This window comes from Poecilia mexicana, unplaced genomic scaffold (assembly GCF_051168715.1).
Source record: "Poecilia mexicana isolate PSO_F unplaced genomic scaffold, ASM5116871v1 scaffold_7, whole genome shotgun sequence".
NCBI classification, from domain to species: Eukaryota; Metazoa; Chordata; class Actinopteri; order Cyprinodontiformes; family Poeciliidae; genus Poecilia; species Poecilia mexicana.
In genome coordinates this window covers 5,464,448-5,492,372 of record NW_028263376.1, presented here as the reverse complement: position 1 = coordinate 5,492,372, position 27,925 = coordinate 5,464,448, and the positions used below count along the sequence as shown (strand labels likewise).

Genomic DNA, 27,925 nt, shown 5'->3' with positions numbered 1-27,925 from the left:
GTTCTGTTGCCAAGCTACCATCTTTAGACACAACGCTTCCACAAGTCTTTACTCAGGCAATTTGACCCCTCAGCCCTCTTCCGTAACACACCATCCATGATCCTAACTATATTCATAAATAAAAAATATTCCTCATTATATATGGAGCCCAAAAATGGCTTTCCTCAAACAAGAATTGACTCTACAAACTCACGGCAAAAAAGATGAATCAATTTCATCAGGAATTAAAAGCACATAAAAAAGAGAAAAAACACGCTAACCAATCACTGTTTGTTACAAGGTAAATTAGCTCTAAACTGGGAAACATGTTCAGGGACGAAACTCTGATTTGTGGATAAATTAAATGTCCCAATCTCTGGTGCTACATTGTGAGGTTGAGGAGTTTTAGGAAATGTGGACCTCATTCATGGAATTTGTAAACTCACCTTAAATATCAGTGAACACATATTAATAGGTACCTCTACAGCCCTGCAGCCACCTCATAGTAAATCAGTCATTGGTTAAGGAAGTTTGAAGATGGCAGAACAGGATGTTTAGATTTACTTAACCATCTAATCTGCTCTGTCTTTGTTGTTTGTCTGGCTTCCTGATCATCTGCTCAGGGTTGTGAATGGATGAGGGTGATGTTGTATGCTCACAGTTGTTTCCATTATTGTTGTCTGTTAGAAATGAAAAAAAGTTGAACATATTTATGAAACTAAACACAATAAAACAAATGAAGCATACACGTAGCTACATTCCATTAGATCATACCTTCACAAACTACTGAGCCAAACAGCTTAAACAGGTTTTTCTACTATTCCAGTAAATCTTGGACTGCTGTTCTGTTTACATGTCATTTAAAGCTGAATTGCAGAAGTTTAGATTTTCCGCTTTTTCCCAACTGGCCAGTAGTGTTCATTATGTCTGTTCTGCATCAATAGCCGTCAAACTGACAATCTTTGCTTTAGTTGTTAAAGGAGAAGAAGGAAGTCGGCTGTATTTTGTCAGTAAATGATTATCAGCATCTACCTCTGTGCAGAGGAATGAGGAAGTTCAAAAGCAGCAACAAAAAGAGGAAGATAGTCTCTCACTAACATACAGGTGGAACCTCTCATGGACTCAGCACCAGCTTTTGTGAGCTTAGAATCTTATAATTGCTATGCTTTCTTTTTGCTATGTAATTTTCAACATTTTAAAAACTTTTGTCATTAATTTTAACCCTTGAATATCTTTTTGTTTCTGCTCAGGCTTTTCTAGCATAGCAATGGCTGCAGCAGTCTTCCCAAATCAGACGGCTCCTCCACATTGTGTGGGCTCCCCAACTGAAATGAGAACTCAAGGTGGCTCAGAGAACAACCTGAAGTTTATTTGTGAGTTTAGGCCTGATGAAGACAACAGTGTAAACAGGGATTTTGAGTCTGTGACCGTCATCCTCCCTGCGCAGTGCAGCATCAGCCAGTTGAGGCTACGCATTTGCATGAAGGTAAATTCACTGTTGTGGCTGATTTTTGAGACTTTTTATGAAATACTTAATTACTCTTACTTGTGGAATTTCTCAAACACCTACTTTTTGCTTTTACTTGAGTAAACATGACTTTAAATAGTGCCACTGTTACTTGAGTATGGTTTTTGGCTACTTACATCTGGTGTTGTGTTATGAACAGTGCTGAAATGTCTGTCTCCATCTTTTCAGGCACAAGAACAAAACTGCCATCCTGATCCATTTGCGATATTGGATCCTGAGAAATACATCCTGTTGTATGCCAGAGGGGACGACTGGTATGAAGCCCATGATGACTGTCAGATCATCCGGACATTAGATATCCCATGGTCACATGATGATTCTCCGTGTTTAGTGGCGCACATAGTAGCAAAGCCTCTGGTCGCCGGTGATTCAGAACAAAAGAAAAATCAACAGGAGTGTTTGACTTACTTGATTGGACATGATCTGGACAATGAGGCGTCAGACAGACTTGGTGAACTTACATTCACCCGCAGGAAGCTGGCATCTCCACGAAGGCTGGAGCTGAGGAATCGGGATAAGGTTCTGTATGCCACAGAGCCCTGGGTTACCCAGGCACCCATCCCTAATGAGCTTGAAGAATGGCTAAACAGGAAGCTTTGTCTCACCCTGCACTACATGAGCAAGATCAGCTTCAGCATACAGGTTGATTTGAAGGCAACTCCAGATGTTCTTCTTGAGGTTTTTAGAAGGGTTATGGCAGATCAAAGGGTCGAATACAACTCTTCTGAAGAGTTGGTTTTGAAGGTCTCAGGTAGGGAGGAGTTCTTGTCTGGTGAAAACTGTCTTTGTGATTTCCTCTGGGTTCGACAGTGCTTGAAAGCCAATCAGGATCTCCACCTTTCTGTTGTTCCTGTCTCACAACTTGCTGCAGACACTGTCAGATTTGTAGACTGGCCACTTGTTGATGGTTTCAGTGGTCAGTTCAGCTCCCATGATGATCTTAGTCTCCTAGGCAAAGATCTGGATGACATCTTCATGATTTCTTTGTGGGACTGCAACAGAAAGTTCAGAGTGAAACTACTTGGCTTTGATATTCCACAACTGCCAAACAAGCCCCCTCAGTCTGTCTATGTTGAAGCATCCATACTTTATGGCGGCAAAGTCCTCTGCTCAGTATCCTCCCTTCCCAAGCTCTTTGGAGACGAAGTACTTTGGAACGAGTGGCTGGAATTTGACATTCTCCTCCGGGACCTGCCTCGTGGAGTCAAGCTGAGCTTTACCATTAATACCTGTGCTAGCGACGTCTCTCCAACAACCAAGGACCCAAAGCCAGGATTATCCAGAGACTCCAAGGTTTCACTCAACAAGCATACAGACACTCAGAAAGGAAAGACAAAGATCCTTTACTTCGTCAACCTCCTTCTCATAGATCACCGGTGAGTTTTAGAACTTTAGTTAACTTTTAGTTAATTCAGTTGTGTGGACACCAACTTTAGCATTATATTGTATTTCTCTTAATAAATCTTTGGATTTTCCTGGATTTTGCATTAAAATGCTGCATGATGGTGACTGCAGTGGTAGGAGTTTGCCCCACAGTCAGTTGGTTGCTGGTTTGCTCCTGTCTCCGTCTCCCTCTGTGAAGACACTTCACTCGCCGCGCCAGCTGGTGGTCGTCATAAGTCTTGGTGGTGCCTGTGTATGGCAGCCTTGCCTCTGTGGCTACTCTCTAGTAGCTTGCCACCATCAGTGTTAGGCATCAAAATGAATCAGAAATGTTATTTTCCTTGTCAGTTTGGACTTGCATGTTGCAACTCACCAACATCAAAATTGTTGCAGGTTTTGCAATTTGTGAGGAAGACTCTGTAGGTATTAAATTATGCAGTATTTTCTTATTAAAATATCACTTCAGGGCATAACATTGTTGAATCACAGACTTGATTTACTATGTTAATCTATGTATATTATATTTAAATTAGCCTTGCTACAGCTTTTCAGTGCATTTGGAAACTCTTAAGATTTCACCTTCCTTATTATGATAAAGACAGCAGGTAAAAAGGTGTACTTTCTGAAGAGGTTCTAATTTAGTGTCTAAATTGTGCATAACGAGAACTCTGAACACACTGTGCATGGCTGTAATATATTAGTCTGGGAAATGTGGGGCTACAATACTTTTCTATCAAAACAATGGAGCAAGTGGACCAACATTTATTTCCACACTCCTTCACCTCAGAGTTGGTTTCGTCCAACTTATCCAGTGCGATTTAGAAATAAAAGTTACGCCACATCTGCATATTCTCACCAGTTAGAAGACATTGCGATGAATATCTAAATCTGATTCAGTCATAACAGAGTTGCATTTCTGTCACTCACCTTAAATCTGATGCAGAGAAAACACACAGACTGGCATGTAGTAGTTTAAATGAAGCTGAACCCAACTGTAAACTGTAAAGAATCTTATTAAATCAACATATTTTAGAGACAGCATAAACTGTAAAAAAGGTTTCAGGATTATACTCTTGAGCAATATTTTATCTTCTTAAGCCATTGACTTGCTTAACCAGTTAAACAAGAGAGTGACTTCTTTTTCCCATTTATGAGAAGGAAGACATGCACAAAATCAAATACAGAATATTAGAGAAGATTTTACATATTTATATATTCAACAACGGTGGTGTTCTTACTTTGACCATTAAAAGACACAATGATAAATCTTACTTATCTAAGGAGGCATACACTCGGCTGTACACCTTGATAGTATCCACTTGGACATCATCTCACCCTCAAAACTGTCCCGATTCTTTCTGGTATGGATTTAACAAGGTTCCATAAACATCAGTTTAATAGGGATGCATACACAGATATGCACACGCATACATACATTCACATGCACACCCATACACGCACGCTAATTCTTTCAGGGCCGTGACAGGTGTTGGTCCCCATCTCCAGTGGGAGAGAGGCAGGGTACACCCTGGACAGGTCACCAGTGTCATTTAAAAGGATGCAAAGATTATGTTCTTCACTTAATTCAAAGCGACATTATCCTGTTCTGTTTACAGTAATAACGTGACAAACGGATATTTTTAAAAACATGAAAATAAACGGCCTTGGCCGTTGCATATGTGACCTATGGAAGAGCCATTGCTGTTCGTACATGTTTGTAGGACTTAAGTCAGGAGTCAAAATCAAGTCAGAAGTGTTTATTTTTACGATTTAACTCTGAACTGATTGTCAAACTCAAGTCACTGTTTCTGAGTTATTTTGGTGCTGCTCCATTCTGTGAAGGTGAAGAAGGAGCTGAGCCGAAAGGCAAAAGTGTCAATTTATCGGCATATGTGTAAGTCCTGACCCACACACATGTTGTGGAGCAACTTTACATTCCTGTAAGACTGGAAATACAGTGACGCCACCCAGAATGGGCAGGAGAACGTAGTTGAGAAGATGAAATTCTGAGTTTCAATGAGAATTTATTTTGTTGTCAAAATGTACTTGAATGGATGAGAACAGCACAGTTTATAAAAACTAGTGAACTTTGATGTCATTGTTCATTCCTACAGGTCTGTCCTGAGTCAGGGTCCCTATACCCTGCACATGTGGTCCTATCCTGACCTGGAGGACGGAGCCATCACCTACCAAGCTGATAAGCTGTCCTCCGCTACAAACCCACATATTGATGAATCCATGGCCATCAGTTTCCTTCTAGACCGCTACAGCTTCCCTGTGGTTCTCCCAAACACCTTCAGCCACAATGACGGGTCTGGCAGTCCAACCTCTGACCTTTTCCCTGACAAATCTACTTCCTCAACCCAGTGCACTTCACCCATCACTGATTCTCTTTCTCCACATGGGCAATTTCTTCTGCCTCCAAAGACTGAAAGGGTAAGTCTGAGGTCCCCATCACCCGTCTTTAACACCAAGAGGGATTACCTCAAGAGGTTTCGGGAGGAGAGTGTCCAGTATGGCTCCAACCTTCCCCACTTCTTGCGTAATATTAACTGGCTGGATCGCAGGGTGGTGGAGGATGTGCACTGGCTACTGGGACTCTGGGATCCTGGGGAACTGGATGTACATGTGGCGCTAGAGCTGCTAAGTATGGATTTCCCAGATGAGATTGTCAGGAAACTAGCAGTAAGGAGACTGGAGAGTCTACCCAATGATGACGTGCTCAAATATTTGCTACAGCTGGTACAGGTATGTTCGTGATCTTCATGTGAAAAAATGCATAGTTACATGTATGGAAACACAGTTCTTTGCTTTCTTTAGAGTGGAATCTACTGAATGACAACCAGGAAGTGACCAAAACCTTTCTGTATTTGCAGACCCTGAAAGTGGAGCCTTACCACGACAGTTTTCTTGCTCGGTATCTTATTCAAAGAGCTCTGCGGGTGAGTCATGTGACTTCTCGTTTCACTTGATACATCAAATGAAACTGTGCAACAGTTTGTTGATTTATTGTTGCTGCACCTTTGAATTGTTTTCTGTTTACTCAATTAAATATTTAGTTAAAGTATTAAGTTTCAAGGATAAATATTGTGATGGGAAAAATAAATTTTGGCTTAATGTTTAATTTTGGTCTATGCTTCAAATGAACCATTGTTACACCTTGGTTCTGTGGTTAGCCTCTCCGTTCAGGATTTTTCACTGCTTTGTCTCATTGCCTTGTTAATGACATAATTTTACATGAAATCATCTGTCAAACACATGACCTTCCGCTTTGATCAATATTACTATAATTTCTGAACTATTACGTCACCTGAATATATAGACTCATTCAATAAGAATCAGAATATTATTGAAAATGTATTTATTTCAGTAACTCCGTCACCAAGTTAAACACATTATTTAGATTTATTAGATAAAGGCTATGTTTTGAAACCTTTGTTTCTCTTAGTCAAGATTGTTTTCTGCTAACAGCCACCTTTTAAAGAAAAAAAGATGGCTGCATTCACACCAGCCATGTGTCCGCTTTAATCAAACTCTAGTTTGTTTTCCTGAAAAGTCCAGCTCATTTTGGGATGTGTGAATATGAATGCGAATGCAAATGGCAAGCGGACCTTAGACTGTTCCAAAAGCAGTAAATGAACTGCAGGACATTTCTGGGCAAATATAACCAAACCAAACACACCAGTGTAATGATAAAGGGAGAAATGGCTCATGATCTCACAAAAGAGAAATTCTACAACTGCTAAAATCTGACACCATGCCATTTTGTTTCAAGAAGGAAGTTATGCTCAGCCACTTCAAGGTTTTCATGTTGTTTCCTCCAGTAGTTCTTGGTGCAGTGGCACCACAGGCGAGTGGCTGAACAGGTTTTTCAAAGGGTTTAGATTATCTGACACAGTGCAGTGTGAAAGTGGAGCACACCATCTGAAAATGTCATAAATGATGCAATTTTGGTCCCCAATCAAACCGAGTCTCCTGGACTATCAGATGTGAGAACGCCTGATAGTGTCAGATGTTTGTTTTCTAAATGGACTGCCATAAACTGCAATTGTAAAACCGTGGAATAAGCCATGTGGAATGTGAGATGGAGTTCCATTTTCTTTTTCATCCCTATGCATGTGAGTGGCTGACCTTGGGGTAAATCTGAGAGTCACTTCAATAAAAATGAGCAGCTGTCTTAAATGTTCTGTCATTGTTAATATTCTTTCTCACAAGAAAAGAGAAATTATTCACAATAGAATCTTTTCACATAATAGAACTTGAACGGCCTTGATGGACTTACCATAGTAATGGACATAATTTCTTTTCTAAAGTCATTGTTTAGTAATTGCCTTCTAGACATTCTGTTAACGCATGCGTCTGTTCCAGAGCAGCAAGTTGCCGGAAGCTCTTCTATTCATAGACGTGGTCCTGCTGATGTTCTACTTTATGCTGAAAAAATATGTATTTCCATGAGATATTCCGTTTAGCTCCAAAAGAACTTTGTCAGAAGCCTAGTCAAGATTTTGATTAGAATTTCACTGTATATTTCCATGAATTTATTTCTTAAGTTTTAGCTGTTGTGAGGTTTAAGAGAGAAAAAGAAGCAGACATCTGAACTGTGCAGTTTTGTGGTGCAGCAGGTGAATTTATATTTAAACCGTACAACAATTACCAATTCTCATTAAAGCATAAATCATGATGTTGTCTTTTACATGGCAAGGATATACTGATGTACATAGCAAAACACTAGAATGTGGATTTCTTTTATCACAAAGCCTTCACAATGTTAAGACTATTTTTTGAACATTTGCCAGGTTGGTTTCTTGCTTTGCGTGCTGCAAGTTAATTAAATTATGTACATTTATTCAAAAGATGTCAACTTTCGAGATAGACGTTAATTAACACTAGATCTTTGTTTTGTCAAAATAGAATTTCTGGGTATTTCGTTTGCTTTCTCGGAATGATGAAATAGATTATGACATATAGACAGCAGCTCAGTTAATCACATAATGGAGGATGCAGTGTTTACTCACTGAATGTTTTCTGTGAGCATTTTTATTGCGTAAATGAAAAGGAATAAATTAAACTCTGGACCTAAGGAGCAAATAAACTTTTTTTTGAGCTTTACTTTATGTCACGTTATTCCTTCATCAAAAACATATCTGCCTTAATTTATTTGTACATGTTTGAGAAATATTTTAATTTTCCATGGCAACCATTCAGCTGTGCCAGCACCAGGGTAGACCTAGCACTGTCTTTGAGGCTCAGCAACTCCTCTGAGCTGCAGCTCCAAACTCCTCATATGAGGAACTTCTCAGTGCAACGCTGGTAAAAACATTCTTACAAGATTAGTAGAGGATTGATGCTGTGATGTCTTCTAGCTGGCTGCTGTGGAGTTAAAAAATGTAGTGGTTTAAAACTCCCGTGAGCGACATTTCTTTTAGATGATTTTAAAACCTTTTGATTGTGAAGTTTTTACTAAAACATTTACAGGGAAGCATAGGAAATTCACATGGGACTTTGTCAGGAATAACAAAAGGATATTTCTTCCCTCACCCTTAAATACATCAGCATTGACAATTTTGACATGCACAGCTGTTTCTCTGAGGATCTTACTCTTTTCTTTCTCTGCAGAGCAAGAGAATCGGCCACTTCTTCTTCTGGTATGTGCGCAGTGAGGTTGCAGGGTGCCCATACTTCCGCCAACGCATGGCAGTGATTCTGGAGGCCTATCTGCTGGGGTGCGGCCAGGCCATGATCAACATCTTCACCCAGCAGGTGCAGGCTGTGGAGGCCCTGCAGGAAGTCGCGATGATTATCAAGAGATTGTACCCAGACAAAACAGATCTTCCTTCCTCAGGTTGGAGATCCAATTATGTAAATATTTCTTGTGGTGTCTGAAAGCTTTTATGCCTCTTTGCTAACCTGACCTTTAAGATAAATAGAGAATGTGAATCCTCAGAAAAGCATCTCAAACTTTAAATCATAATACATTACAAAGATGCTTTGAACATCTGTGTAATTTCAATTCTGTTTTAAACCCCAACACAGCTTTCTCTAACTTGTCTGTTGTGTTCTTTGCTCTTGATGCTGTTAGTTCTCTAATGTTCTCCAAACAAATCTCTGAGGCCTTCAGAGATCAACTAGTTTTAGACACAATAGATGTATAGAATACTTGTAAAAGATTTGGTTATTATTTCCATAATTTTTCATCCACTTGACAACTACACACTGCACTGTGTTGGATATGTGTGTTGATTCCATAAAATCTCAATAAAACACCATGTAAACACAGAAATAACTCTGCAGCAAAGTTCTATATTGGAAAACTGAATAACAATGGCACCTTGGTCAGTCTAGTCTCAGATTTAATTCCACGCTCTTGGATAAAAGACAGCTTGTGAGAACAGCCTGAAAAGAGGGTAATATATAATGATTATAGCTCCTATTTAGTGACCTGAAAGTCAGATTTAATGGGCTTGGGTTGAAGCAAAAGCACTTTTCAGTTTCTTACTGAAGACAATGACCTGCTAACGGAATGTTTAGGACAATCATCGTGTCCTAAAAGACATTTAAATGGTTACTAACGGTAACAGGCTAAATGGAAGAACTTGAGGATGGATTGATGGACTTCAGTGTAACCACAACCCAGGATGCATATGTTACAGAATGAGGCAAGGGAGCAGATCCAAAACAACCGTTGGAGATACAAAGCCAAGGCAGAAGTACAAGCACACATAGTAGTGGAACAAAGAAATGCAAGATGTGATTCAAGAGAAGAAACAAGGTCTGGAGGAAGAGCCAGCTCTGCCACGACCTGGACCAATGCCACATGCTGAAATCTGCAACAAACTGGCTGGTGGCTGCCAAGAGACGGAGCCATAACTTCCCTAACCTATATGGCCAATTGGATACACCAGTGGGAGCAAGCAACATTTACTATTGTGCCACCCAATACATTGGGCACACTAGGCAAATCAAGGGGTGATGGAGGGAGGTCCTGTGAGAATCACCAGCAATCCTACACCATCAGCATTCCCACCCCCAGAGGGACTGCATCAGCTACCAGCCAATAAGTCTCCTGTATCACACCATGAAAATTTACAAATGGGTTCTTGACTGCTGCAACACGAATACCAGCCCCAACCAGTGTAACTTCATCAGAGGGTGTGGCACTGTTGACTCCACCTGTGTACTGATGGAGAGGCATTGGGGCAAAGGGCAAGACAGTCCACATGGTCATCATGTACCTGGAAAAAGTCTTTAACCGAGATGCCCTAGAAAAATGTCCTAGACGTTTTTCATTTTTTCCCCCTAGACTCTAGGACATTAAACCAAGTGTCTTAGTAAACTTGGTCTAATCTGCCAAGACACCTAAAAGTGTGGTTTGATACCCAGTAGGAGCATCACCTTCTTTTGACGTCATGGTCAGTGCCCTTCAGGGGTCCACCCTCTCGCTTTTGCTGTTCATCTTCTGTATGGAAACGGCAACAGCAGACTTGCAATGAACACCCTCATAGACTCTTCTCTACACTTATGATGTAACTGCTGGTCTGACCCAGAGCGACCGGCAATGGACGATTTCACTGAAACATGAAGCAACCAAATGAAATAAAATGGGCTGAAACTGAACAGTCAAAACTGAATGCAGCCCCCAAACTGGTGGCCCAAACAAGATTGATGAACAGAAAATAGTAAAGACCACGAAGCTCAAGTGTTTACTCGCACTGACCAGATTCGACCATGCCTTGAAAGTACAATGTGAGACGAAGACTCAAGATAGTTAGATTTAAAAAAAAAATTGCAAGTATTATAACAGCACAAATGAAATTCTTGCTGAAAAATGTTGCACAAATGCTCGACACCAATTTCGTTGAATTTGAAGAAAGTGGAGGCCAACTTCAATGATAACCTTTACACTTGAGATTATGCTTAATTTTAGAACCTGGAACCGAACAGAACGCTTTTGTGAACTTCTGATATACAAAATAACTTTTATCTTGACTTTTGTCTCATCTCAAAGTGTCTCTTTTTGTAAAGTTAACAAATGCACAACTCTTTTAAACGAGCGTCTGGTATAATTGTGGATCAGACACACTTTGTGGGATTGTATTTAGCTGTGCGTTAATTCCCTTTTCTAGCCATCTGTTCTTCTCTTTAATATTAATTAGGAAACAAAATCCCGCTTCCACACTGTTGGACCAGGCTTGTCTGTTAAGATGAAAACCTCTGCACACCTGCTGCTCGCCTGACACTTAGTAAAAGTAAAGATTTTCACACCACCGATTTGCCAAACACAGTCAGCATGTGTCAAACTTACACTAACAGGCTGATGAATGTTTCAACATTAAGGTTTTTTTTCTGAAACGAATCTGTGTTGTTGCTTTTTCTCAGCTCCACTCAAGCTGCAGGAGCTCCTCAGAAGCAGTAATCTCCCAAATGAATTCCTGTTGCCCTTTGACCCCCGCATCAAAGTGGGAACGATTCTGGTAGGCCTTGTTACAGTGGGTTTCTTTGTGTTAGAAAATGAGGTGTGCATGGCTCACATGATGTGCTGAATAAACAAGTTTTAGTCCTGTGGTTTTATTTTTTGACTTTACCAAAAGATATTTAGACTTTTGCATAATAATCAGTCTTAACAGCCTAGTTTGAATTGAATTGAAATTTGTCTGTTTTGGACCTTTTGAACAATAATCAATGCAGGGAATTCAATAGAAGACGGTGAGATCTACACTGATATAGATAAACAACAAGGAAATATTTAAAATATAAACACAATAAATCAAAAGCCAAACACCCCTGGATTGTATTTAAAGGATCGAGAGTTTGGGTCTTCTACCAGATCATGGTAAAGTGGTGACTTGTGTGATATACAGATGTCGTTTAGAAATTAGCTCTAAAAAGCTTTTCCAAGTCGTCCAAATCCAGAATTCTTCTTTTCAGTTCTCCACTGTGCTTCTTCTGACAATCTGAGTTTTAACCAATCTAATAAGAAGTGTCAAACAAATCCCGTATATTCAGGCAAACCTTTCTTAAAGGATGTGAAGACAAAAAAGAACAAATGAAGCCAAACAACTAATAATTTGCTAAGTAAAGGAATAATCATTTTACATTTTCAAATCATGCTTCAGAGAAGATCAGTAAGGATTTATGGGTTAAGAACTTGGCTGGGTCAGGCGTCTTGCAGTGGTTGAAGTGAAGCAGATTCTAAACTGGAGTACAAAGAAAAAAAACAAATTAGATTTTTCTGAATCCTTCTGCTGCAGCTGGACAAATGCAAAGTGATGGCCTCAAAGAAGAAGCCTCTGTGGTTGGAGTTCTCACCAATGCCATCGCCCACCTCCAGCACACCCGTCGGGATTATCTTCAAAGAGGGGGACGACCTGCGACAGGACATGCTGGTCATCCAGGTCACACAGATCATCTGCTGCTTTTATTTTCTTAAAGAATATTGTTTTACTTTTGTTTGAATTATCATGGATTTGTTTGCCTTCGTGTTTAGACCTTGGTGGTGATGGAGTCCATCTGGCAGGAACAATCTCTGGACCTCAACCTGATTCCATATGGATGCATCTCCACAGGACACAACATAGGTATGTTTCTTTAGACGATTTTATTTAAAAGGAAGGCTTGCTGTTACTCTATGAGGCACACAGGAATGTTGATTGCTTATTTAGGGAGAGAGAAGTAAGATTAAAATTGATGTCCAACTCAGGGTCAGAACAGGATGAAGTACACCTAACAAACGAGTCAGTCAAGTTATGTCCATTCAAAGGCAACTTCCTTTTTCAAGGTTTCAAGATAAAAAGGAATTTTTGTTTTTAAATGCAATATTTATTTGACACAAATGAGCTTTTTCAAAGTGTTTCTAAATCTTCTCTTTCCAAAGGGATGATTGAAATAGTGAGGAATGCAGCGACCATTGCTGCAGTGCAGAGAAGCCACGGCGGAACGACTGCAGCCTTCAGAAACGACGCTCTGTTTGAGTGGCTCCGGTCCAAGTGTCCACTCCAGGAAATAGTGAGTGAAACAGAGGCGGAGATACTTTTCATTACAGATTTGAAAACATAGTGAAACTTTTTGTTGTTGATGCAATCAAAACCTTTTCTACTCAGTAAAACCTGGCTTAGGTTTAAATTGATTAAACTAGTACAAAATTAGAAAACTATAAGGGCGTTTCCATGCCTTTATTCTGTCCGAGTCCAGTAGACTCAGACACACTGTTTTACTTTTATTGAAAAATAAAACAAGTCTAAATTCGTGCATTTTATGCCTTCTTTTTTTTTTTTTTATATATATTTCCTTTATTTAACCAGGTGAACTCTGTTGAGATCCAAATCTCATTTTCAAGAGGGACCTGGGCAGAAGTATGCAATACACAGCAACCTGGTTGAAAAATGAAATTAATTAATACATATGCACAAGTATAAAACAGTATAAAATAATTTAAAAACAGTGACACTGTTTAAAAGAATCTCGTTGCCTGTTTTTAAGAATCGCTCGAAATAAGTCCAGTGAAATCAATTCTGACATCTTGATTTCAGACTGGAGCTGTTTCCAGGCTGAAGGAGTCATCACACTGAATGTTTGTTTCCCTTTTTCAGTTCAGAAACGTGGAACATGCAAAAGAAAAATGTTATTAGAGCGTAAAGAACGGGAATTAACAGATCTATGTAAAAGAGAGTTTAAGTATGCTGGAGCCAAGCTGAGTAGAGATTTATAAATCAGGATCATCAGGTGATTGTTTCTCCGTACGCTTGAAAGAGGCCATTCAGCTTTTGCATACTTCTAATTAAAACCAATGATCTTCTTAGTATAGGTCTATTACGTAAAAATAGAATGAAATGTATAGAACAGTGAAATTTCAAGGGATGTGAATACTTTTGCAATACCAGTTAAACAAACTGGTAATTTTTGAGTCTCCATCCACACTCCAAATATTAAATGCAGATCCATGGATGAAATCTTAAATAAAATAAAATAAAATGCAGCTTCAAGTCAGTCAATTATGTGACCTTCTGTTTCCATCTGTCCAGTCCAACACAGGCCTTTCCAAATCATCAACTTCATTGTCCTAAATCCTCTTCCCAGCTGAAATGATGCTTCTTATCGTCCTTTTGGAAGATCCATTTGTGCCCACAATTAGTCATTTTCTCCATAGTACGCAAACGTCTGAACTCAATTTTATCATCCAATTAATTTATGAATGGCTTCTTTTATAACATGGCCTTGGACTCCATAAGAGCCAGCTGAGTTTTAGAATACTGAATAATGGCAGCAATGCCAGGGATGCTCTGGAGCCACAAGTGGCTCTTTCAACACAAAGGCTCTTCAACATAAATTTAATAAGAAATGCTTACTAATGTTTTTTTTATATATATAATAAATCGATTTCCCATGACAGAATAACACTAAAAATAGCAGTGACATTGTTTTAGATCTATTTTGTCATTATGTTTTTCTCTCATTTTCCATGAATTGAAACATCTCACAGTAAGAACCTTATTAGTTCCTGCAAATAATTTTTTCCCCTTCGTTTTAAAACCTAAAAACAGAAATATAACTGGGTTATTTATTTATTTTTTTAAATCATGAAGTAGATATTTGTCAAAAAATGTTAAGTTGTCTTTCTAAAAATAAATAAATTAAGAAAAAGGTAAGGTAACACTTGTGGCTCTAAACCAAACATACTTTGCTGGACTAAAGGCAAATATGGCTCCTAGGATTTCACAGTATGCTGGCTTCGGCAGTAGAAGATTAGATTTTGCAGATACCTATTTAATTTAATTCCTAAAGAATCACCACATAGAAATTGAGTTTGTTACCAGAAAAGAATTGAGGAAGATTCGAGGACCTGCTGCTTCATGTACTCTCATACTGCTGTTCTTTGTGTGACTGCAGCACTACAAGACAGTGGAGAGGTTCGTGAAGTCCTGTGCAGGATACTGCGTGGCCACCTACGTCCTGGGAATAGGAGACAGACACAACGACAACATCATGATCACAGACCAAGGTAAGCAGCACGTTCTGTTGGATGTTTGTGCAGTAATAAAATAAAAAAATAAAAATTTAATTGTTTATTTAAACTAATTTTAAGAAAGTGATAGAGTAATAAAAACACTTAAGAGGAATGAAACTCTGGGATGGATGGAACCAAACTCGGATTTTCCTTTGTCCTTCCTCCGCACAGGAAACTTGTTCCACATCGACTTTGGTCACATCCTGGGTAACAGGAAGCACTTTCTTGGAGTGAGCAGGGAGCGGGCACCGTTTGTCCTCACGCCTGACTTCTTATATGTGATGGGCAGGCTCAGAGGTCGAAACAGCCTCTATTTTCAGCGGTTCCGGGTACGAAGATCTCACTCTGTGTGTGATTGTGTGCTTTAGCTTAGACTGGAAAAATGTTTGACTTTAAAGAAGTGAGAAGTGGAGTCATCCTTTACTTCCTTCTGAGTAGCAAATAATAAAGATTTATTTTTGTTTCTTTATTTACTTTTAGTTCAATACAATTCACTTCTTTTGAAATATGAGATCGAAATGTACTAATTCATAGATTTTTATTCATCTAATTAAAATAATTGAATAATTTATTTAAAATACAACCTTTGAATTCAATCTTCATGTGCACATATCTGCAAATTAATGATTAGGGCTGAAACGATTAATTGGATTAGGCATGATTAATCCATTATTAAAATAGTTGCTAATTAATTGCTAACTAGAGTATCCTGACTTAACAAATGGCCCATTGTTGAAACAACACATTTTGAGCAGTAATTAACCTAATATTACATAAGTTTTATACTAAGATAAAAAAAAAAAAACATTTTGTTTGTTAAAAACTGCATAGTTTTAGCTATGTTTTCGGCAATAAAATTTTTATTTTCTTATTTAAAAAATGAATTGAATTTCTTCTTACTAGTATTTTTCTACATTTCTAATACTGAGTAAAATAAGCTTAAGTAGTTGCATGAAAAATTTGCAGAAGGTGTCAATTTTTTATCCGGTTACATCAGTCATTAGAATAACAGATTACTAAAATAATCTGTCAGTTGCAGTTAAGTGATATTATAGCTGACTATTAAATGTGATGTCCATATATTTTTTTGTATCAGGATACCTGTAGCCAGGCCTACCTCTTACTGCGCTCCCACTCCCGTCTGCTGGTCACGCTGTTCTCCCTCATGCTGCTCACCGGCATCCCAGAGCTGAGTGCTGCTGAGGACATGCGCTACCTGCGGGAGGCGCTGCAGGAGGACCAAACTGAGGCTGAGGCCAAGGAGCATTTCCTCCAGCGGATCGCAGAATGTGAACAGCTGGGCTGGACCGTACAGGCCAACTGGTGGATCCACATGGTGGCCGGCATCAGATAGAATGTGCAGGAAGTCGGAAAGCGAAATGTTTGATTTAGGCTTTGAGAAAATGATGTTGTGTTCACGCCTAGTCTGACTACTCTGAATCGTCCCTAGCTTGTCAGGCTGTTACACTTTTCTTTCTTTCATCATCTTTTTGAATTCCCTGAAACTGACTATTTTACATGTGGATACCAGCAGAATGAGGCGGCTGTTGATGTTACTTCAACATTTGGAAGCGTGACCAACACGGACTGACAGCTTTATTCACTTCCTCTACTGCCATTGATAAAACTACAGGCAGACCACAATTCTGAAAATAAACGATAACATTGATTTTCTGCACAGTGACAGAAGTTCTGCAGTGAACTTCTATTTGCTAAATAGCCTGGTAAAAATCCAATCCACTTCAATGGGAGAAAGCCTAAACAGAGCAGTGAAGTGTGATGTGAATCAAGCGGAATTGCGTTGGAAGTCAAGGGTCAAGTTACCAGATATCAGCATGGTATGTTTCCTAGCAGGGACAATGTATGTATATACTGTTATAAAGACTAGGTGTTTTGATTTATTTCACCATGCCAATATATAATTAAATCTGATATAATGTACAAAATACTGTAGATCTATAGTAGATTTCCTTTAACTTGTCTTGAAAATAATTTAAAAAAAGACAAAACACTGAGCCTCACACTTTTTATTTGTCTTATTTGAAATGTCTTCTCCGACACTGTTGTGACAGCATCTGTTCTTTCATGTGATTAACAAAGTATCTACCAGACCAAGTGGCGTCTCGAAATCACTTTTCTTCAGATGGAAATATGATTTTTGTCAAGAGTCAAAAGGTCAAAATAACTATGCTTTGAGCAAAAAGCTGTAAAATAGCTGAATTTGGAGACATCTGCAGTTAGTAAATGTTAAGAGTGGAAATATCTAACTATATATCTAGCCTCTCAGAAATTAAGCCATGTGTGTGTGTGTGTATATATATAAATCACACTTATTTTGAATACTTTGAATAAAAAATTTTCTTTTTTTTTTTCTTCGATATTTGGCAGATTTATTTAATTCTTTCTTTTTGCCTTTGCACATTGATAAAATGTTTCTTTTATGATTTCTTTAGGGGGGACAATTCTAGACTTTTCCAAGGACGGGGGTTGGGGGGGGAGTCTGGACCTCGCACCTCCCAGAGATCTCGCCCCCCCCCCCCTCTCCAGAGACAATGGGTGTCAGTATTCAGTGACACCCATGTCATAGTTTTGAATGTGTCGAAATGCTCCCTGACACCTCATTTACCCATCACTACCTTAAGGAGTCCACAACAGGTAAGTATATGTCATCCAAAAACTCGAGGAAATACAGAGAGCACAAACGCAGGTGGCTTGAAGTACCATTGAAGGCAAACACTAAGGCTCCTCTTACTCTCAGGCAGGTCAGGCTGATAGATCGCAGGTGCCTCTGATAACGCAGCCAGTCCACCCTCCAGTGGATCAGCTGCTGCCCGGCTCCCTCTGGTGGACAAGTGTGGAAATTGTGGAAGTGAGAACCCAACACAGAGCCCAAAATCCAGCCTCCCAATAAATACTAATTCAAGATATTATTTGCTTTGACGATATCTAGAATTTAATTTGCACTAGTCAAAACTGTATATCTCCTACATAAAAATACATTTGATATCTTGAATTGTGGTGTCATTCAAGATATCTTTTAATAGAATAACTCGTCAAAACTAAGAATGAGATATCTTGAATTTACTTTTTGACTAGTCAATTTAATTGTCGATATCTGAGATTCACATAGTCAATAATTCAATGTAGATATCTTGAATTGAAGAATCCACACAATTCAATGGTAAATCTGACAGTCGGAATTGAATTAGAAATATATTTCGTCTCTTCAAAATATAATAGTGATATCTTAATTTACTAATACGTCTAGTCATAAACGAATTTCAGATATCTGGAACGTAAGTGCGGTAAAACCCAATTTATGTTAAAACGGCCTGCCTTCATGTTTAGATTGTAGATATATGTTAAGGATCCTGATAGAGTTTAGGCCTACAGAGAAGGCCTTGCAGACTTCCATCCTTCAAATGACTGATTCTTTTGAATGGTGAATCAATCATTTGAATTTCTTTCTCTCTTAGACTACAACAACTACTACTACTACTATTATTATTATTATTATTATTATTATTATTATTATTATTATTATTATTATTATTATTATTATTATCATTATTATTATTGTCATAATTCTGATTACAGTTCATATGACATGGCAATGTCTTTCAGGAAGAGAAAAAGAACATTTCAGTGAGAGTGAATTAGAGGTGTTAGTGTCTGAGGTGGAGGCAAAAACAAAGATGCTGTTTGGCATCTCTATAATTAGTATTTTAAAAATGACTGGCAAAAGCAGAATTTGTGTGCATTATTTAGGCATTTTCACTTTTATTTTGAACTAAAGCTCATATAAACTTCCCAAGGAGTTCTAATGCAAAAATATTTAGACTAGTTCCATTAGACAACATGTACCACATTTATTTTTTTTACATAAACAAATCTTTACATCTGCTAGTAAAATAATTAAGACAAAGTTAAGAGGTTTACACTAGTACAACAATTATGAGTTTAGACACCCATTACTAATTACTTTACAAGTGAACACTGTAGCCACGACATCATGTGTCACATCTATTATTTTTTTTCACATAAATTAAGACAATTTTGTCACAACAACTGCAGATTTTTGGCATGACAGTAAACAGGACCTTCAGTAAGATTTTAGAAATACATTTTAGATACATTCAGATTTTGCATAAAGCTACATGACTAAAACAACACAAGAAGCAACATTACTTGTAATTTACTGAAATTCTCAGTGTCAAACCGAACTCACAGGTTTTTCAAAGTCTTCACAATTTTCTCATGAATAAAATATTTCAACACTAACACATCTTTAAAACACTGCTGTGAAAATACACGTTTTTCAGTCTATTTTAGCTGCTTCTTTTTAGCTGCTATACAAAAATGCCAGTTTTGTAGAAAGAAATAAGAAATGATCATATTAAAATTACTCTGCATTGTAATGTTAATGTCAGTGCTGGATTCAGAGTTGTGTCTGATAAATGAACACCTTCACGCGCAGATAACATTATTAGGAGAACATTAAACATAACAGTTCTACTTGTTACATGATGAACTTGAATTGAGCACAGCTCTTCCTGTTAGTTCAGAGACCAAAAGAAACAAACTCAGAAACTTTTCAACTAACTAAGTCTGGCAACTTCTGTGTCTTTGTTCATGTTTGAGTGTCTGTGGTCCATATCTGGTTCAGAATGCTGTGATTACATCTATGTCTCTTTGGGGACCTGACATTGCTAATGAATGCATTTTCCTTACTTTAAGCTTGACCATATCCAAAAGTGCAAAACGTTTCCGTCATATTGTTCCTATGCCTTGCAGTCCGTCTAATAAGATCATAAAATTACCACAGTGCTTTTTCTGGTTCCTAACTATAGAGTAACATAGAGGTACTACATTTCTCTCCTGCTTATGAGAAACACAAATTTAGCTACTTTGACATATTTAAGGTTGCATAGAAGACAGGTGGCCACTGGGTAGAAAGTAAGACAACATCCACTACTGTAAGGCTGTTTTAAAACTCCACTTTTAAACAGTTAATGCAGGTTCTATGTGAGGAGATAGCTGGACTGATTAAACCGCTAAATTCAACTCTGAGTGATTCCTGATTAATCAGAGGTGAGGCACAGCAAACATCAATTATGAAATGATATGCTGCAAAATATAAAATTTATATTCAATGTACTAGTGTGCAACACTTAGAATTTGTTGTTGTGGCAGATTACCCATGGAGTAATTAGCCATAAAAATGCATTGTATTTGAAACATGTCATATTCAAAGTTTTAACAGATTTAGCCTATAATGATGTGAATTAACTGGTGAGTGGATCTGCATTCTGGTCTCATTGGCATTGTTTTTAAAATTCTCTCACAGATTTTATTGTCTGTCCCAAAGGTGACAGAAATTCACTATAAAACACTTACACTGAAGAAAAAAAAACCCCTGCCCATCTTGTTGGACTATTAAACTTTAAAGACCAAAGTAGAACAATGAGAAAATTGCACATGCAGGAGATTTCTTCATAGTATCTACAAGCTGAGAAATGAATCAGAACTGAAATAAGAAAATGAAGATCTTTGGTGTTCAACAGTCACAGTAAATGTGTGCATCGTATATTTTTGCCAGGTTAAAATTAAAATAAAAAAAAAATGATGTAATAACATTGCAACAATTATTATTATACAAAAAAATCATTTAGATCTTGTTATGCAATTTTTAAAAATCCATCCATTCATTGTATTTTGGATGTCTTTTAAGGGTGAAAAACAAAAATCATTCCTCACATGGTTTATTTTCATTTTTGGGAATATTGAGGTATTTTTTACTCACTGGCGCATGGCAAATGCTGGATATTAGTTTTATAAATCTAAGAATTAAAAAAAATCTGAGATGAAAACCATTCTTATTTGTGATACTTTATATAGAAATAGAAATACATTCTTTAAATATATAAATTACGAGCAAATTATTGTTCTTTTTAATAATTTGATAGGTAATAAAATATTTTAATTAGAAATTTAGAAAAAGTAAAATATTTTCGTGTTGTTATCAAGCATAATTACAAAGTGTGCTCTATCGAATTATTTCAATAAAGTGACATTCACGGCATCTGCTTTGGGCAAGATGTTTGGTTTGAATAGCAAACCAATATTAAATAACGTTCGAGACGACGGTGGCCGAGGAGGTAGGAGATCATTATGTAATCAGAAGTTGGTTCCAGCCGTCCGTCCCCGAGTTCCTGGGCTTCTCATTGGTGGTCGTAGCAGCCTCGCTTCATGTTAAAGCTTTTGAGTGTCCAGAACTGAGCGAGATGAGTCAGTTGTCATTAACTGATGTTAACTGAGTTAAATATACATTTTTTTATTTAATGTATCTGTCGTATATTAAAATAAATAACCTTTTTTTCCTTACTTTGTGCCACTTTTGCCTTGCAAATAGATTTGAACCCATCAGTAATAAAAGCCTGGTTCTGTACACGGTATCTCTTGCTTATCTAACTCGCGTCAGGAAGGTTGGGATGCACAATGTCCCTGAGAACCATCATCTCACGCGCCCGCTCCTGGTCGCCTCTGTGCCCCACGCGCCAACGGAGCAACTTGAGCAGCGCCTTCCTGAGCTCCACGCTCCGCAGTCCGTACACCAGAGGGTTGATGCAGGGTTTGACCAGCAGCATGACTAGCAGGGACACGTGGAACCCCGCCGCGGTCGCTGAGGGGCCGGCAAGGCAGTCCTCCCGAGACCCGGGGGACAGCTCGATAACACCGGCCAACCACAGCGCGTCCGACATAAACTTGATGAGCAGCGGCAGCAGCTGCAGGAACAGCATCCCGCAGTAGAAGAGGACTGTCCTTCGCGCCGCGGTGTTGCTCTCGTTGAACGGCACAACAGCGTTGCTGGCGTTGCGGTACATCCTGAAGTATGAGAAGGCGTGTGCCAGCAGGCAGAGCAGCAGCGTGAGGGAACCGGCCACTTTTCGGAATATAGCAGGAGCGCGCGGGGAGCCCACGTGCTGCTCCATGATGTCCGGTTCACACAGCAGCCCCACGGTGACGTCCGGGATGTTCTCCTGCCTTCCCTTACTCAGCACCAGACTCAAGCTGACGACGCCGATGGCAACAGAGTACAACCAGATGAGGACGATGACTTTCCTCACGCGCTCCCGGGTGACCGTCACTGTGTACTGGAGGGCGTAGCACACGAACAGGTACCGTTCTAGCGCCATGCAGGTGATGGTGGTGAGGCTGGAGAAGATGGTGGCTCCGCCGACGACGTACTGAAAGTAGCAATAAATGCCGAACGCCATGGTTTGGTGCTGCGCGAGCGAGTGGATGATCGCGGGAGCGAAGGTGACGGTCTGGAGCAGGTCGCTGAAGATCAGGCTTTTACAGAAGATGAACCGCGGCAGCCAAGAGAAGTCCTCCGACCGCTCGATGGTGTACAAAGTGAACAGGTTGGCCAATAAAGAGAAAAGAGTCAGGAAAGCAAAAACGCAAATGAGCGCGGGAACTGCCGGTTCGTGAGGAATGATGGAACTGAACAGGTGTCCGGCTGTGGCCAGGTGATCCGTCTGGTTCTGGGTGGACCACAAACACCGAGAGCTGATGTTCGGCGCCTCCGCTACCTGCATCCCAGGAAAGTTAGGCATTCTCATCAAAGTAGATTCAAAGGACCGAAGTGCTGTCCAGTCACCTGTAACCACTTGTGAGATCCTGCGCGTCTGTGTGCCTCAGCATCGCCGCTTTATAGGATCCGAGAACCCGCCCACTGTAATTACTTCTAATGAAAAAGGATGGAATTGAACAGGTCTCCCGCTGAGCGCCGGTCTTTGCAGTGGCACTTGGAACTTATGTCTCCTGCCTGTGATATCAGCGTCTCAGAAACGTTTTCCATTTTCATCAAGGTAAACTCTCAAAGAATCTATTCTCAAAGAGCTGTGTCCGTTTGTAAGGCTCTGTTTGCTCTGCTCTGCCTCAAGCAAACACTTTTATACTCTGACCCGGTGGAACGGGCAGGCATTGTGGGGGGCGGTACCTGGCCAGAGTCAGCCCAATGAACTAGAAGCAGTTTTTTTTTAAACCTCATAGTGGCCAGCTGGCAGTGGTGCAAAAAGTGGGTATGCAGCGCATGCAACGCATAGGGGCGCTGCACCAGAGGGGGCGTCAAAACCCCGTCTGGAGGGGACGGAGCGCCGATGATGCCTTCGCATACACTTCACCGCGCCCTTACGCTCCTTCCCCTCGCGTACGTGTAAATGTAAATGTAGCGAGTTTTACCTTTCACGTGTCTTCTTCCCGGGGGGGGGGGGGGATTTATGTTTTCGCATCCACCTGAATAATATGTAGTTGCGCCCCTGCCAGCTGGTGCTGATCAGGGCCGGCCCAAGGCACAAGCAAACTAAGCAGTTGCTTAGTGGCTTGCTTAACCCTTTTACGCCGGAATTTCAAGCGTCTGCCTAAATAAACCTTCCTTATTTTAATTGTAAGTAGTTCTTTAAATGTCCTGTGAGATGATATACTTACCCATGTATCGATAACAACTGGAACTTACAATATCCAGCAAGTTATTTTCGCAATATGCCGTCTATTAAACGAGTGCCCCGATACTTACACATGTAAGTATCGGCCAATCACAGTTTCCCAAAATTAAGCAAATCCGCGCTCATAAATCGACTGGCCGCTAAATGTTTCCTATATTATACATGCATATGGGATATAATGTAAACGGCAGTGTCAGATGTGCAATAAGTTTATAAGCAGCACTTCCACCGTCACTTACCACGACCTGCCAGTTGACCTACCACAGCTGCAACAGCCTGCCTTGACTTGCCAGTGGACCTGCCACCTGCCATGGCTATTGGTGGATCTGTCACAGCTTAGGAATGGCAGCTTCTGTCTTCGGTGACATAGGTGGAACCCGATTAAACTTACTAAAGAAATCAACTCACTTGTTGTAAAAGTGAAATATGTAAAGGTGCTAAGATTCAGGTCTTAGGACTTATGCAGAAGTGGCTTCAAAAGTATCAGCGTGACCAACGATGCAACCAAAGAAAGTGACAGTCGTAGAAGCACACAGCTGTGGTTGTCAGGAATGTAATAAGATCAAAGATGACACTTTACTCATGAGGAAAGAGGACTTTATTTTAGAGAGACAGCAGGCGCAAATCGTGACACCGCACCTACTACTGGCACTTCCGGTGGCAGGTGTGACACCTGCCACAAGTGCCACTGCGTTCGGGACTAGCTGCCAGTGCTGCCGCTGCGTTCGGCTGACTTCGGCTGACTTCGGCTGACCTCGGCACCTCTTACTGGCACTTCCGCTCACACCTGCCACAAGTGCCACTGCTTTCGGGACTAGCTGCCAGAGTTGCCACTGCGTTCGGCTGACTTCGGCTGACCTCGGCACCTCGTACTGGCACTTCCGCTGACACCTGCCACAAGTGCCACTGCGTTCGGGACTAGCTGCCAGTGCTGCCGCTGCGTTCGGCTGACCTCGGCACCTCTTACTGGCACTTCCGCTCACACCTGCCACAAGTGCCACTGCTTTCGGGACTAGCTGCCAGAGTTGCCACTGCGTTCGGCTGACTTCGGCTGACCTCGGCACCTCGTACTGGCACTTCCGCTGACACCTGCCACAAGTGCCACTGCTTTCGGGACTAGCTGCCAGAGTTGCCACTGCGTTCGGCTGACTTCGGCTGACCTCGGCACCTCTTACTGGCACTTCCTCTGACACCTGCCATTAGTGTCACTGTTTTCGGGTCTAGCTGTCAGTGTTGCCACTGCGTTCGGCTGACTTCGGCTGACTTCGGCACCTTCCAAGGGTTTCCACGACCTCATACTGGCACCTCCCACGCCTCACGGACCGCTCTCGCCTATTTTTGCTGACGAGATTTAGGGCGGCCATCTTATAGCGTTCGACCGCTCCACTCAGCATTATATGTTTAACAGGGACAATGACGTATTTGAACATTTAATCTTTCATAACACGCTGTTTTGTTACTGGAAACCTTATACATGCAGCCATATTTATAAACAGTTGTATTTTTAAAGTATTTTTAATTGTATTATACATACTTCAGCATATTTAAATATGCTTAGTGGGGAAAACAATAGAATAGAAATAGAATATTCTTTGGTGACAGCTTCTGTGTCAGATTTAATATGAATGAATTTATAATTAATGAAAATAATGGTGGATCTGGCACAAAGTATTGCATTTCCTCTTAAGTATTCTGTTCCCTTAAAAAAAGCAAATATGCCCTGGTCTATTTTTTATACAGTCTCAAATTTCAGTTTCCAATAAACAGCCTCAGTGAAAACATGTTGACAGTTGCCATAAGCTGCCACTTGTGCCACGGGCTTCTGGGTAAGGTGCCACTTGTGCCACCTTACCACTGGGTAAGGTGACACAAGTAAGGTGGCCATGGGTGCCACAGGCTGCTAACCTCATTCTCTATCTGTTTCAGACAGAATGTAGCATATGAATAACTTTAGATCAAACAAATAGAAATAAAATATATCTTAATTACAACATAATTCTCATACATATTTAAATATACAGCCGGTGTTCAGACTTAAACAGAGAAAGACAACTCCTGCACTGTCAGATGGGACCTCTTCTGCAACAGCTGATAATAGCTACCACTAGGTACCTACCACTACAACTGACACTCGGTTGCCATGGTATGCCAGTGCTGACAAGCTCCTGTCAGTTCCGGATTATAATTATTTTCATACAGGGACCTTAATATAATGCTATTGATTATTAAACCGGGTAAGTTCACTAATATTGACTTATTAGTTAATATTTGTGACAGTGACAACATGAGATATTGACAATTCCAGAGTGACATTATGTTCAGCATGGTTCCATGACAGTGCACAGGATGTCATAAGTTATAGTGGCTGCCTGGTCTATTATCTAATAGACCAGGCAGCCACTATAACTTTCATTGTTTTTTGTTAAGATAATGCAATTTAAAAAAAAAAACATGTTATCATAATTTTCCAAAAATGCCTGTTAACCAGTTTTAAATAGTTATTACTTGTTTTTATTTATTAAATTTAATCCCCACTATTTTTCATTATTTGTCAAGTTTATTACAGATTTGTGTGGCATACATGAAGGTTGCTTCTCTGTGTTTGTTTCTGGTTCTGTTCATTGTCTTCAAAGTTTTCTTATTCAAAGATGAGAAAATGACTCAAATCTGAGCTACAAAATGCATTTCAATAACATTTTCAAGGCAGCAGGAGGACTTTCACTTTCAAGTTAAACCACCTTCAAAATTTTTTACACCAATATTGAATATTGATAAGTCAAAACACAAAGTATTTACACCTCAAAAAATTTGACAATGTGTGAATCCTAAGCAGCATTAAGAACAAGATTGTTACATATTTTTGGAAATAAAAATTACTTTGGGTTATACTTAAGATGAAAATGCTTTTTTCAAAGAAAATTGTGCTGCTTACATATTATTTTATTTGGCAGATATGTTTCAACATGTTTTCAAGTTTATGTCACAAAGTATATGCATAGTAATTGATTTGTCAATATTTATTAGCCATTGTATGTAAATACTTTAAACAGCAATTTGAAGTCTGCTGTAAAATTCATGTTTAGTCAATGTGTGAATTTACTACATCAGGATCAAATAACTTATTATTCCTCCATGAGAAATTATGATCATTAAGCTTAAATTTATTTTTCAAACTTTATTAATTTCTACAATATACGTTATACAGAGTCTGATTATTATTACTATTATCCAGTTGCAACATTTGGCTTCCTGTTGCACCATGTCAGCCACTATTCTGCGATATAAACATAGGCAAGGGTTGAATGTCATTTTGATTAAGTAAAAAGTCCTATTAACTATCAGTGATGTGTGATTAACCAGATGTGTCCTTGAACATAGTGACAGGTTCCACTGTAATAGTGACACTTTATAGTATATTCAATTCAACCGGCCATCTTGCTTGAATTAAACTCAGTCAAAAATATTCAAGGTGTTAAATGGATAAATAACCAATTACCATTGAATTTTTTTTTTATAAACACGCATTATAAGTAACACGTTTTCAAAAAACTGTCATTGCCATCCCCCAAAACATCGGCACCAGTTGTGACAGCTCTGAAACATCCTGGACACCTAACGGCAGCTCTAGTGGAAGCCAGACTCAGTTGTTATAAAGGTGACGAAACCAATGGCATCCCTGATACCTGCTGTGTATTTGATTAATTCAAAGACGAAAGGAGTCGGCTGGATTATTCAGATGAACTTTAGTGAATAAATAGGATGAACGAATCATACATGATATACAAAACGTGTAGGAATTCAGCTAACATAAGTATTTCTGCGAAAAAAAACTTATTAAATTCTGTCTTCTTCGTCTGTCTTTAAGTTCTTCTTCTACTAGTAATAAAGCATCATGGGATATGTAGTCCATTTGCCTAAGTCAGTGGCAACACTGACAGCTAGACCCGAAAACAGTGGCACTAATGGCAGGTGTCAGCGGAAGTGCCAGTACGAGTTGCCGAGGTCAGCCGAAGTCAGCCGAACGCAGTGGCAACTCTGGCAGCTAGTCCCGAAAGCAGTGGCACTTGTGGCAGGTGTCAGCGGAAGTGCCAGTAAGAGGTGCCGAGGTCAGCCGAAGTCAGCCGAACGCAGTGGCAACTCTGGCAGCTAGTCCCGAAAGCAGTGGCACTTGTGGCAGGTGTCACACCTGCCACCGGAAGTGCCATTAGTAGGTGCGGTGTCACGATTTGCGCTCGGCCCTGCTGTTATTTTATTCATGGTAGAGGTTATTGCACTGCCCAAACAGAGAGGAAAACAGAAAGTAATCTAAATAATTGTGGAAGCAGCTCAAAAGTATCTTGACATCAATAAAACCCAAAATTCCTATCTCAAAGAATTAGCATATTTCAGTCAACCTTCAAATAATTATGTTCAGTTATGCACTCAATACTTGGTCGGGATTCCTTTTGCAGAAATGACTGCTTCAATGCGGTGTGGCATGGAGGCAATCAGCCTGTGGCACTGCTGAGGTGTTATGGAGGCCCA

At 39.7% G+C, this 27,925-nt stretch overlaps 2 protein-coding genes across 2 annotated transcripts; one reads left to right on the top strand and one right to left on the bottom strand.

Moving 5' to 3' along the window:
- Positions 1–1,026: 1,026 nt before the first annotated feature.
- LOC106934247 (phosphatidylinositol 4,5-bisphosphate 3-kinase catalytic subunit gamma isoform) lies at positions 1,027–17,269 on the top strand. Its single transcript, XM_015014023.2, has 13 exons — positions 1,027–1,116; positions 1,230–1,465; positions 1,676–2,883; positions 5,005–5,638; positions 5,767–5,832; positions 8,507–8,732; positions 11,267–11,361; positions 12,139–12,282; positions 12,375–12,465; positions 12,762–12,892; positions 14,774–14,885; positions 15,063–15,220; positions 15,988–17,269. The coding sequence occupies exons 2-13, from the start codon at positions 1,247–1,249 to the stop codon at positions 16,243–16,245; spliced, it is 3,342 nt and encodes a 1,113-aa protein (XP_014869509.1). The 5' UTR covers positions 1,027–1,116; positions 1,230–1,246; the 3' UTR covers positions 16,246–17,269.
- A 4,089-nt stretch (positions 17,270–21,358) lies between these two features.
- Positions 21,359–22,510, bottom strand: LOC106934239 (olfactory receptor 10G9-like). The gene has a single exon (XM_015014007.1). The coding sequence runs from the start codon at positions 22,508–22,510 to the stop codon at positions 21,359–21,361; it is 1,152 nt and encodes a 383-aa protein (XP_014869493.1).
- Between the last annotated feature and the right edge of the window lie 5,415 nt (positions 22,511–27,925).